At 46.2% G+C, this 12,259-nt stretch overlaps 8 protein-coding genes across 8 annotated transcripts; 3 read left to right on the top strand and 5 right to left on the bottom strand.

Moving 5' to 3' along the window:
* Positions 1 to 372: 372 nt before the first annotated feature.
* Bathy12g00080 (predicted protein) lies at positions 373 to 1,155 on the bottom strand (the record flags this gene model as incomplete). The annotated part of the gene is made up of 1 exon (XM_007509636.1): positions 373 to 1,155. The coding sequence occupies one exon, from the start codon at positions 1,153 to 1,155 to the stop codon at positions 373 to 375; it is 783 nt and encodes a 260-aa protein (XP_007509698.1).
* A 226-nt stretch (positions 1,156 to 1,381) lies between these two features.
* Positions 1,382 to 2,344, top strand: Bathy12g00070 (50S ribosomal protein L15; the record flags this gene model as incomplete). Its single annotated transcript, XM_007509783.1, has 1 exon — positions 1,382 to 2,344. One exon carries the CDS (start codon positions 1,382 to 1,384, stop codon positions 2,342 to 2,344), a length of 963 nt encoding a protein of 320 aa, XP_007509845.1.
* An 83-nt stretch (positions 2,345 to 2,427) lies between these two features.
* On the bottom strand, positions 2,428 to 3,906 carry Bathy12g00060 (unknown protein; the record flags this gene model as incomplete). Its single annotated transcript, XM_007509604.1, has 1 exon — positions 2,428 to 3,906. The coding sequence occupies one exon, from the start codon at positions 3,904 to 3,906 to the stop codon at positions 2,428 to 2,430; it is 1,479 nt and encodes a 492-aa protein (XP_007509666.1).
* Positions 3,907 to 4,162: 256 nt separating this feature from the next.
* Bathy12g00050 (unknown protein) lies at positions 4,163 to 7,129 on the top strand (the record flags this gene model as incomplete). Its single annotated transcript, XM_007509987.1, has 1 exon — positions 4,163 to 7,129. One exon carries the CDS (start codon positions 4,163 to 4,165, stop codon positions 7,127 to 7,129), a length of 2,967 nt encoding a protein of 988 aa, XP_007510049.1.
* Positions 7,130 to 7,211: 82 nt separating this feature from the next.
* Bathy12g00040 (unknown protein) lies at positions 7,212 to 7,535 on the bottom strand (the record flags this gene model as incomplete). The annotated part of the gene is made up of 1 exon (XM_007509813.1): positions 7,212 to 7,535. One exon carries the CDS (start codon positions 7,533 to 7,535, stop codon positions 7,212 to 7,214), a length of 324 nt encoding a protein of 107 aa, XP_007509875.1.
* Positions 7,536 to 7,688: 153 nt separating this feature from the next.
* Positions 7,689 to 8,312, top strand: Bathy12g00030 (unnamed protein product; the record flags this gene model as incomplete). Its single annotated transcript, XM_007509713.1, has 1 exon — positions 7,689 to 8,312. One exon carries the CDS (start codon positions 7,689 to 7,691, stop codon positions 8,310 to 8,312), a length of 624 nt encoding a protein of 207 aa, XP_007509775.1.
* Positions 8,313 to 8,369: 57 nt separating this feature from the next.
* Bathy12g00020 (ATP-dependent RNA helicase) lies at positions 8,370 to 11,300 on the bottom strand (the record flags this gene model as incomplete). Its single annotated transcript, XM_007509725.1, has 1 exon — positions 8,370 to 11,300. One exon carries the CDS (start codon positions 11,298 to 11,300, stop codon positions 8,370 to 8,372), a length of 2,931 nt encoding a protein of 976 aa, XP_007509787.1.
* Positions 11,301 to 11,499: 199 nt separating this feature from the next.
* Bathy12g00010 (unknown protein) lies at positions 11,500 to 12,006 on the bottom strand (the record flags this gene model as incomplete). Its single annotated transcript, XM_007509922.1, has 1 exon — positions 11,500 to 12,006. One exon carries the CDS (start codon positions 12,004 to 12,006, stop codon positions 11,500 to 11,502), a length of 507 nt encoding a protein of 168 aa, XP_007509984.1.
* Positions 12,007 to 12,259: the final 253 nt, after the last annotated feature.

Here is a 12,259-nt window from a genome sequence, read left to right as displayed (position 1 = left end):
GCTGCGAAGGAAGAATTGAGATCGAAAGAAGTGATGGGAAGGATTATTTACTGCGTCCACTCTTTAAAACAGACCGCGTTAGTTGTCCTTCTCAACTCCCTTTTTATTCTATGAAAACAAAGGAAGGTGCCGTCGCGAATAAAAATGACGTGTTTTCATGGTTTCATGGCTGAAAAAGCACAAAAAAAGCACTCAATCAATGCAAGCACGAACGTGACAAGGCAAAAGGGAATATAAAAAATAGAAGAAAAAGGTCCATCTCTTTCCGTACACAGTATGTGTGCGTTTGTACAAATTACACCACCGGCAAAGCGATGGTGTTTGAGTGGCAATTACAATTACATTATTTCTTCCGATGTGGAATGAATCTCTTTAAACGAGGAGCACCGCGTTCACGCAGCCATCGTTTTCTGGATTATTCGTAACTTGCGCGTACTTCCCCCACACTACTTTACCTCCCGGCGTAACTAATCCCAACTCCTCTACTGAAACCTCAATGACTGTACCTTTTGTCATCACGCCTAAGGATGAGTACATTGGCCCGTTTGGATTCTTCTTCACGCCTAGGATTTGCAACTGAAACGTCGCTTTCAACTCTGGATGTGTGACGTGCGCTTTCGTGAATCGCAAGCCAGACGGGCGAATAAAGCGCTCGTATTTTGGTGGTTTACGCGTGAAACCTGGTCCAACAAACGTCGCTTTCGTAATCATTCTTTTCCAAGTCTTCTTCTGTCTTTTACCAGAACGCATGACTCGGAACATTTCGTCCTCCGCAATTGGTCGAACTTTCGGTAAAGGAACTTCCCACTTCCCCGCCTTCTCTTTCCGTTTTTGTTTAATCGTGTTGGAGAGTACTTTAGCTCTCGAAGTTGTTTCTCTGTCCATCAAGTACGCGGGAATAGCTCCTGGCGCGACTTCGTCTTCCACTTTTCTCTTTCTCCCTTTCTCTCCGTGTTGGTTGATTGTTTTCTTCATCGTGATCTTCTCCTTGAAGCGTTCTTTGCTGTATAATTTTGCCTTCAAGCCGATAAGTTTCTTCGCCATGGCGCTTCGCTTGTGCGGCTCTCTCGCTTCTTTCTTCCTCGCTTTCTCCTCATGATCGAGGCGTTTACCGTATCGCTTCTGGAAAAGCTCGATGTGCTCGTTTTGCGGCATTTTCTTCTAATTTAGATTATTTTAAGATAGAGCGCGTTCTCTCTTTCTGCGGCGCGTTCGAAAATGACGGCTGAGGGTGAATTTTCGTCGATTGAATTTTTTTTTCTTTTTGCTCCAAACTGGTTGTTGTTTGTGATCGATTGATCACATTTTTTGGTATCAGAAACTCTGTCTGAAGAAAACACACGACAACAATCACCACACTTTACGTACTTTGCAAGTAAAAATGCGTCGAGCGCTCTCTTCTTCCTTGCGAAGAATGTGTCTAACGACGAGCGAGATAGAAGGAGCGACGACGACGTCTACTTCGTACCATCGAATCGTTCCTTCCGCCGCTCGATGCTTATCAGGTGGTTTTAAAAATTCTTTTTCTTCTTCTTCGATCGAAAAAGAACAACAACAACAACGAAAAACAAAACTTTCCGAGAGAGGCATCGTCGTCGAGCCCGGTTCGAGCATCGCCGCCGAAGGTGTTTTAGGTTTGAACAACTTGCGAGACGTTCCTGGATCGAGAAAGTATCAGAAACGAAAAGGTAGAGGTATCGGATCGGGAAAAGGGAAGACCGCTGGTCGAGGACACAACGGACAAAAGTCGCGTTCAGGTGGAGGACCGAGACTAGGTTTTGAAGGCGGACAAACGCCATTAAGATTGACGTTACCCAAACGCGGGTTTACGAACAAAAACCAGATGCGATTTAATGTTCTAAATTTATCTGAGATCCAGCGAACGTTTGAAAACGAAAAGAACGTCGCTTTCAGCTCTGAAACGATCGGGAACGTCGTGACGATGAAACACTTATTAGCCGCCGGATTGCTCGATCGAAGAACGAGATTCGGAGTGAAGCTGTTGGCTGGAAACTGTAAAATGGACGACATTGAAGACGTGGAAGAAGATGAATTCGACGATGAAGAAGAGGATAATGAGAGGATGAAGAAAAAGAATGTACCATTTACGCTTAAATTGGATATAGAAGTGTCTCGGTGTTCAGAAACAGCAAAGGCGCTCATCGAAAAGAACGGAGGACGAGTTACCAAAGTTCACTACAATCGATTAGGATTACGCGCGCTATTGAAACCGCACAAATTTCCGAGAGGATTACCGAAACCAGCGAGGACGCCACCGAGACTTTTGAAGCATGTTGACCGCGAGGGCACCTTAGATTTAGAAGAGCGCAAAGCGTTCGTTTGAGAGGATAAAGTGTATAAATATACTAGTTGTACTACTACTTTTTAGAACTATACACGCAAGACTAATGAACAATTTATCTACTTTTACGCAACAATATGTTGTCGCTGCTGCTTTTGAAATTCTCGACTACCGAATACGGAGTTGGATGCGCGCAAGACCACAGATGTTGTCACCATCGCGGCCCCGGCTACCTTTTTCTCTACGTATCGTTCAACTGCGAGCACGGCGTGCTGTCGCGGAGAAGAGCTCGTCGCTGCAAACGAACCAAAGTGCTTCCCGACTCGTTGAGCCGTCGCCATCTTCCCCTCTCCAATTGAAGAAGACGAAGATGAAGACGTTCGAGCGTCGTATAAAACTTCCGCCAACGTTTGCATGACAAATCCCATGGCATAGCAACACACGCCAACTTGTGCCGAGATCGTGAGAAACGCTACGGATCTACCTCGTTTTCGCGTTGCCGTGAACGCGTTCAGACCGATCGATCCTCTTGTGCGGATAGCCGGTGAAACTAAGCTCACAATAGCCGCGTTCATGCCGATAGCCGCGAGAATATCACACGCGAAAAATTCCCACTCGTCCCAAAAAGAAGGCGGGGCGGGTCCTGCTCCTCCCGACTTCTTATACATCTTTTTATTGTTGTTGATGCTATTCTTTTTGCTATTCTTGGAGGATGACGATGAAGACGACGACAACGACGGTGATCTCGCGCGCACTCTCATAAACTCTATGAATGATAATAAGGCAACATCAATCGAGATATCTGTAAAGAGCCGACGACTGAAACTCGCATCCATCAACGCTCGGTTACGAAAAAACGCAAATTTTGATACCACGTGCTTCATGAAGAAAGATTTCGAGTTCGCGAGGTCGAACCAACGCATCAGAACAGCAGCAGAAACGCCATTGGACGTTCGAATCATAGTGAGCATATCCTCAGGTAAAGGCGCTTTGTGTTCTTTACACAGCTGTTCGACTTTTGATGTTGGAATCGAGCCGTCTGTTGAAGAAGAAGCCGATATTGAAAGAGCGCTGCTATTATTATCGGCTTCATTCTCGTTCTCTTCGCTGTCATCACTATTTCCACTATTACCGCCGCTACTACCACCATTACCACCATTGTTATTGTTATCATTACCGTTGTTGTTGTCACCACCGCCGTTACCGCTATCCGCGACAGGCTCGAAGCCAGATTTCTTCTCCCTCACCTTGCCCCCGCTGAGTTCTGCTTCTGAAAAATAAGTAAACGCGCGAGCGGTAGATGACGAAGATGATGATGAAGATGACGAAAGCGAGACTGATCCCATCGCGAATGCGCGCGAAGAGGAGGGCAAAGATGCGTTCCAGCTGTTGCAACTCTGATTACTCCTTGTTCCTGTTGTTGTTGTTGTTGTTGTTGATGATGATGATGATGGATAACAGGATACGGCTCCTTTTTTCGATGATTTTTCCCAACTGATTCGTTTGCTTTGAAGCGCCGAAGTTTTAATCGACGACGACGAGCTACGCGTGGATGGGCCACACGTTGTAACATTCAACTGATTGCGGATTCCGCAACACTCCATCTTTTCGCAGTATATCATCCCGAAAGGAGTTTTAGAGAAGTGTTATTTTTGTGATGAGGAAATTTCTAACTGAACCCACAACAAAAGACAGAAACAGCAGAGCAGCCGAAACTCTTCATTTTTACACAAACAAAGAAGAAGAGAAAAATTCAAAAAGAAGTTGTGGAAGTTGTGAAAAGTGCTTTCATCAGTGTTGGTTGTCGTTCCTTTTGTGACATGTCAAAAGACAGGACGCGAAGAGCATAAATCGGAAGACATGAGCGAATTAAGAATGCTCTCAGATGCCGCGCTGCTCGCGGCTGCGGAGAAGTCAAAGGAAGGTGCTAAGACGACGACGACGGCGACGGGAACATTTCCGCAGAAGCAGAAATTTTCGACGACGATGAAGAAAGCACTGCCGCAATCATCAAACACGACGAACGGCGGCGACGATTCGGACGACGAAGATTACGTAATTGGGAATTTAGAGTGGGATTCCGGTGGTTCTGGTTCAGACGATTCAGAAGACGACAACGACGACGACGACGACGACGACGACGACTTCTCTTCCGGCGATGAAGAAGAAGAAGACAGCTCAGACAAAGAAGAAGAAAAAGAAAAAGAAGGGAAGAGAAGAAGAAGGATGAAGGTAGAACGTTCTGTATCTGGGAAGCTCAGCTCATCACCGACGTATAAAGTCAGAGGAGAGTGCGAAGAATTGGAGTATTCAGAATCGGAGGAAAAGTCAGAGGATGCAGGTAGCGATAGCGATAGCGACGAAAAGAGAGCAAAACGATACGAAGAACTCGAGGCGGAAAAGTTCTCAACCGTACAAAAGCAAGAGAAGAGCACGAGAGCAGGGGTACGACGCGTTCAATTTGATCTTATCCCGGACAATAAGCCCGCACAAATGTACGAAGCGACAAGAGGAGTAGCCAAATTTGCGAAATTGCCAGTAGGAAAAGAAGTATCAAAAGATATCATCAGAGATACGACGGGATGGATCCCGGCGATAGCGTCGCCGATGAAGGCGCTTCCGGGGTCTCTCGACTTTTACGAGCGACAAATAGCTCTAAATGATATCAACGCGCCAAATGGAGTAAATCACATGTCGGGTACTGGTAGTCTACATTACTTTTCGGATAGTGAAGACGACGACGTTGGCGGTTATGATAACGACGCTTTGAACAGAAGCGCTTCGCGGCCGAGCGCCGGACCAATCGCAAGAAGAACCCGTGCGCGGTTCAATATGGACGACGTTTCGCTTGATGAACTAGAACAACGGCTGAACACGTTACCAGACGAGAAAGAGATGATGTTCACGAGTGAAAAAGATATATACGAGGATTTCTTGAGCGCAGTTCGTGTCATAGACACGAACGATGACGTTGGTCTGTTGGATAATATAGGAGCAAGTGACGGTGGAAATGACGGCCCGGATAGGAATGAGGAAAGTATAGCAGCGGTGTCGTTTAATACAAAAGGCGATAACGACAATGATGATGTTGACGACGACGATGATGACGACGACGAAGATTTTGAAGACGAGGATGTGCGCGCGCGGGAATTTCAGTTGAAGTTGCGAGCGGAAAGACGCCGTTTGGAACGAGACTGCAGAGACGCCGGCAAAGAGAATCGCAATGTAGAAGGCGAGGCGGGAAAGGGAGTTGGAAAGGTGATACCACAACACGTGATACTCGCGACGAGACAATCGCAGAGAGTCGCGACTAGGAATGCACAAAAGCTGATCGAGCTGAAAAGAAAGTCGCACATGACTAAGAGCCAAGTACACCTTTTGCGCGATCAAATAGCTATCCATTCGCAACTTCTGGTACAGACGTTTGCGCTACATGCTTGCGGAGAAATCAAGGGATTTTCAACCGAGTTCGAAGGTCCCGCGGATCTCTCGCTCAATTCAGAGTTCGTGAAATGGAATAAAGACATGCTTGACGTGTTGAGTTTGAAGTTCAAAGCAAGAAGAGAATCGGCGGCACTTGTAGTAAATGTGTTCGATAACGATATGATTCGCAACGCGGCTCAATTTATGGGTGACGTGGAAGAGTTCGCGCGTTCAGTCCGTCCTGATCTTCTCAGATTCACGAAAGAAGAAGGTAAACTTTGGATGTCTCCTAGAGATAGAATCATTACGACAAAGTCGAGACATAGGCGACCAAATCTGCACTTCTCGAGAATAGATTGTATGTTCAGAGTGGATGACAGAACGACTTGTATGGATTACCCGGGAGCGAAACGTAGCGAGCACGTCACTGACATTGCTTGGAAACCAGCAAACAAGCAACTGATACGATTAACGAGGGAATTTGCGTTGAAGACGCGCATGCAACGAAGTTATTTACCCGGAGAGAACTCACTGCTTTCGTTTTTAGTGCCGAAACTCATCGGTCGCTGTGATCAAAGTGAGAAGAAAGAAACAAAACAAGGGAGTATGCGCGAATATGTGCCGTCCAGGACTAAATGGCTCCACACGGAGGATGTTTTGCTCGCGCATGGCTTACTAACATTTGGATGCTGCTCGGATGATACTTGCCAAGATATCAGAACCGCAAAACAACGTGACTTCATGGTGGAGCGTTTTATTGACGTGCAACGGCGTTTTTTACCGGCGAAAACAGTCAGAGCAATCAACGACCGACTCATACAACTTTTAGGCGAGTCGGACTTAGAGGATATGAAAGATACGCTGTGGCATGCAAACAGAATAATCAGAAACATCAGGCAACGACAGGATACGTTTCTATCTCGTGAAGATATTTTGTTGATTTCGGATGTTCTCGAGTCTGTAAAAGGCTTGGACGCGAAGTATTTGGACAGATATCTCCTCTGGAGAGATATTGCGCTAAAGTTAGAAACAAAGTTTACGAAAAAGACGGAGTACGACAGCAAAGATTTACTGTTGTATATTCCAGGCTTGCTGAGTGATCAGTACGAACGCATGAAATGGAGCATATTGAGAAGAGGAGATGAACCAGCGAAAAGAATATCAGCCTCCGAAGTAAATCCGAGAGCGGTGGTCCATCGGCCGAACAAGAAGAGAAGGAAAGCACGGAGTAGTCGGCAAAAGATGCAAGAGCAAAATCCAAATCTTCAAGAACACGTCGTCGTTTTGGAAGAGTTGCAGTATTCAGAATCGGACGAATCGGATGAGGATTTTGATGAAGGTGAAGCTGAAGAGTTGGAATACTCTGATTCCAGCGAACTCGAAGATGAGGGTGAACTTTTGTAAAACAAAAATTGTAAGAACAAAAAATACGCTGCGCGCGCAGAACACCTATAATTTTATATATTGACTTTAAAAACGTCCATCATCATCTCTTACACTCTTGGATTACGACTAAGGCATATTCCTCTCCCGGTGCAATGACTAATTCGTTTCGCTCGAATCGGAGGCGTATGCACCTTGGTGACATATTGATTCCTCGACCATCTTCGTCGTAGTCAACTTCGTCGTTTTTGAGAGAAAAAGAGGCGGTGTTGGTCAACAAAGACGCCACGCTTGCAATAAAATCACTTTTGTTGATACATTTTGAACCACGCGCATGGACGATGCGACCAGCTTCGCGATCGATTATTGCGCAGCCAATCACACCCGCGTGCGAAAACAGACGCTTGAAAGTTTCATCGACGAACATTATCAGTCGAGGGTGTTTATTTATTTTTATTAGTAGGGGTGTTTTGGAGAGAAGTAAAAATCGGTTTTGACCCCCTCTTGTTCTTTTCTACCTCGTTTTTTTTCCACTCACACTACAACAAAACCACGCGCGCTCCTCTCTTGTTCATTAAAGATGGTATCGCCCTCTTCACTTGCATTGAACAGCATCGTTCCACACTCAACGCGCGCGCACTCTTTGACTCTGCCCAAGCGCTTTCTTTCTCTCTGCGCGCCAAAAGCAGCAAGAACGCGCACTCATAAAGGTGTTTCTGTTGTCGTCGTATCTTCAACTTCTTCTCCTTCTTCCGAGGTTTCCACCGAGGAAGAGGAAGAGAAATGTATCTTATGGGAAGCTGCGAAGACGTCCGCGGCGATGTTGTTCGTAAAAGATGGAGAAGGGAAATATACCGCGTGTAACGACGCGTTGTTGAACAGAATCGGTTTCAAGAAGGAGGACATCATCGGGAAAAACGACGAGGATATCTGCAAAAAGATACAAAATATTGCCGATACCGACGAGGAGCACAAGCGCTTCCACGCGAAACACTCGTATCGTGGTGAGGCAATCACCGATTTACCTAAAAGATGGGGCACCAACGACTATCTCGTGAGAAGCGGTCGCATTGGCGAAGGCAAGATTTTTAAAGAGCGCTACGCGTCGTTGGTTGACGATAAGTTCCACGAAGTTTTGGTATACAAAACCAAGATGTCCGAAAACGGAACGATAAGTGGAATCGCTATTCCGTACATGGGCTGAAAAAAGAGTCAGGAAATGAACTTTCTTGTCAACATACAAAGTCACGTATTCTACTTTCTAAAGTGCGCACATACACTCTATCATCATTTTCACGAATCTCTTCGCGCCTGCAGCTCCTCCTCCGCCTCGACCACTACATATGCACAGAGGGCAGCCTCTTTCGCACTGACAATTCTTCACCACGCACGCGGCTTTCTCGAGCAAAACTTCCGCTCGCTCGAATAGTTTATCCGACAAACCAACACCGTTGGGACAACAATCGTATATGAAAATGACGCATGTCGAATTCGGTGGATCGTTGGAAAATCTGAAACTGCCCGATACATCCTTTCTAGAACAAAACGCGATGGAGCTCGCCAATTCCACACAGACGTTGCGCACACCCAAGATAGCCGCAAAGACGTTTTCGGGCGGGATTTTATTCAGAACATCTTCCGGCAACGAAAACCAAAGTGATTTTGTTTGATAATTTGAGCACAAGAGCGGCGTTTGAAACTCAACTTGGCTCACACTCTTGCCACTGTCTGCACCGGTGACGCGATAACGATGATAGCCTTGAACAAACTCCTCCACACGGACGTTCCCGAGCGATACGCGAGTATTAAAAACTTCCCGGTTGTATCGAACGGCGCAGTTCTCTGCAACACTCGTATCTAATATAGTAATATTTTCTGTCTTTTTTGGTACCGTCGCGAGTCCGTTTCGTGCGTACTCCTCGCAAAACGCGATACGTTTCATGGTATCAATCTTTTTCACTTCATACGTACCGTCTCGCGTCTGGTGGATACCGCCGACATACAGGCGCATCAAAGCTCGATCGGAATCTACGCACTCCACCAGCAACTTTCGTTTCTCGAGCATACCTTTCGTTTCGGGGTTTTGAAGCAGTTGCTCGTAATTAATGCCGCTACTGCTCTCCTTTGGTTTCAAGACGAGCCACCACCCGTCGCCGAACGGATTACCGCGCAACATTACCGCCGAGTGCGGGTTGACTCCGTATTTTTTCTGTTCCATCAAAGTATTCGTCGTAGCGTTGAACACGAGAGGTTTTATATTGGTCGGGGTTGAGAGTAACTTTTTCAACGCGGCGTGGAACGGCGTGTACTTTTTCACCGCTTTCCTTTCATTCGGCTCTGTACTGTCTTCATTCATGGCGTGTATCTCTTCAACGTTGAGTTTCGCGTACTTTTCGTTTTTCTTCTCTACTTCCTCCGTGCTCAAGTCGAACATTTTCGTATCGAACGTAGATGATAAATCTAAAACGAGCTCTTTTGCAGCGCACGGTAAGTGCAAAGTCAACAGTGCCTCGTTCTGCGGATCTATAAACGCTTCTTCTGGAGGACGTTTGAACAATTCTTCGTACCTATCGCAATAATACGCGTCGATTGGATTTTCCCGAGCGATGACTAAAGCGAGCGAAGTGCCACGACGCCTACCTGCACGACCAGCTTGCTGCAACAATGAGCTCGCCGTTTCTGGAACGCCTACGTGCACGGTAGCATCTAAGGATCCGACGTCAATTCCCATCTCCAAGGCGGAAGTGCATACGAGCGCGCATATTTGATTGGATTGTAGGCGTTTTTCTAACTCTCTACGTTCAGCGCGCGAATAACCACCACGATAGGATTCAATCTTGTTCGATAAGTAAGAGCAATTATCCTTGTTCAAAATCGTTCGGACTTCGCGCTTTACGGATTCGCACTGGTTTCGAGATTCGACAAAACATAAACATCGAATGCCATTTTTAGCCAAATCTGCGATTAAAACCGCCGCCTCGTGATTCGGACTCTTCCGAGTTTTCATCTCCGCCATCTCTCTATCATCCGCACTTACTTCAACACCTCCTTTACTCGTCGATTTCAACTCTGCCGGTTGCCAAAGCATGAACCTTTTCTCTCCGCTCGGTGCTCCACTTTCAGCGACGCTTGATGTATCCCTCGTCGTCAACGCCTTGACGTGCTCGGACGGGTTCCGGATGGTAGCGGACGTACATATAAACTCGGGAGTTGGATTACCGTAGCTATTGCACACGCGCATCAATCTTCTAAATAACAGCGCGACGTTCGATCCCATAACTCCGTGAAAAATATGCGCTTCGTCTAAAACTATGAGCGATAGGTTGCCAAAAAATTTCTTTCCCCACAAATGATGCTGCGGCAGCATCCAATGAAGAGAGTCAGGATTCGTAATTATAATTCTATTCGTGTTCTCCGCGCGTATTTGGGCTTTTTCCTGCGCGTCTGAATCGCCGTCGCACACTTTAATTTGGCAATTCGCTAATCGCGCAATCTTTTCCAAGTCCACCCCGTGGTTGGTCAACCCATTTTGTCTCGCTCCTCCTCCTACTGCGCGTTTCGCCGCGTCGATAAACCTTTGGAAACTCTCCGCCTGGTTATTCGCTAACGCTTTTAACGGGTACATCAACAACGCCCGTGCGTTTGGTTCCTCCATTATCATCTCTAGAATAGGGATGATGTAGCACAAACTCTTTCCCGATGCCGTTGGTGTCGAAATCACTACGCTTTCGCCCTGGCGCGCTCTTCGTATTGCTTCTGCTTGATGAGAGTAGATACGAACAATACCAACTTGCCTACAAATCAGCTTCATCTCGTCGCTCACGATATTTCTATCGACGTTTTCAAGAGGTACACTGTTCGATATCTTTGCAGGAACGGATTCCACGTGCAAGCATTCCTTAAATCCTCGCTTGGTGTTGATGAAACGATCCACTTTATCGTCGTCGTTTAATAAAACATTCGTATTCTGACGAGGAGGATTTTGAGGAGGAGAAGGATTCCCCTTCTCGTCGTTTTGTTGCATCCCACCGTTCGACGATGAGAGCGAAGAATGTTGTCGCGACAAGCGCCGTCGCTTCCCGATCGGTATATCTTCGAGAGGGACACCAAGCCACTTCGCGTCGTCATCGTTTACGTCGTCGTCGTCGTCCTTTTTATTCCCCTCGTCGATTTCATTCGTAATGTTCTCCATCATACCGTGGTGCTGTTTATTCCACCATGTCTCTCCGCGAAACGCGAATTTTTGAAGAAAAGAGAAGAAATTTTGAAGAAGAAGTGAGCACCACATGGGTCACTTTATAAACGTATTAACTATTTTAAACTACTACTCGTACAATTATTTAAAGCTGCTCCTATTAGACCATGATGAGTATTCATCATCGCGTTCATCACTATTTCTTCCTCTTCGTCGTCTGAATCGTCGTCTTTTTTTTCGTATTCTTCTTGTCTACTTTACTTATTCGAGCGTCGCGAATCGCTAATTTCGCCTTCCTCGTTCTCTCTTGCTGCTCTCTCGCCATGGCTTCAATGGCTTTGTTGAAGCCGCCGAAACTTCGACGACCGAATACCCACTGCGTGTTCGATGTTTTCTTCTTCTCTCGCACAGAGGCGAGCTGCTCTTGCAAAGCTTTTTGCTTGCGAGCGCGTTCGTACTCCTCTGGATTCTCGTACGTCCAGTGCTCGTCGTCGTTCTTGTTGTTACTTAAAGTTGTTGCTTTCGTTGTTGTTGTTGCTGTCGTTGTTCTCGCCGTGGTTAATGATGTCGTTGTTGTTGTTGCTTTCTCGTCGTCGCTCGTTTTCTTCTCCTGCGCTCGCTGCATGAATTTTAAACCCTTCAGTTTAGAGCTAAACTTGCTGTTCCCAATTGTTTTCACTTCTTCTTTTGATGTTGCCGCCATGGTGTCGATGATAAGTGCTTTGATAAGAGTTGCGCGTTAACCAACAAAAAACCGCGTAAACAAATGTGGAGACAACAACACAGGAAGAGGGAGAGAGAAAAAGAAAGGTGAGAATAACAAAAAAAAAATCTTCACTCAAAGGTTTTTATCATTATCGCCGCGCGGAAGAGCGCGGCGGATTAAGAAGAAGAGAGACAAATTGTATTTAAAGCGGGCCAAATAATAATGAGTCGAAGGGCTGAGAACAAATTAA

This window comes from Bathycoccus prasinos, assembly GCF_002220235.1.
Source record: "Bathycoccus prasinos genomic : Chromosome_12".
NCBI classification, from domain to species: domain Eukaryota; kingdom Viridiplantae; phylum Chlorophyta; class Mamiellophyceae; order Mamiellales; family Bathycoccaceae; genus Bathycoccus; species Bathycoccus prasinos.
The sequence above is the reverse complement of the archived record's forward strand: the minus strand, read 5'-3'. Positions and strand labels throughout refer to the sequence as shown.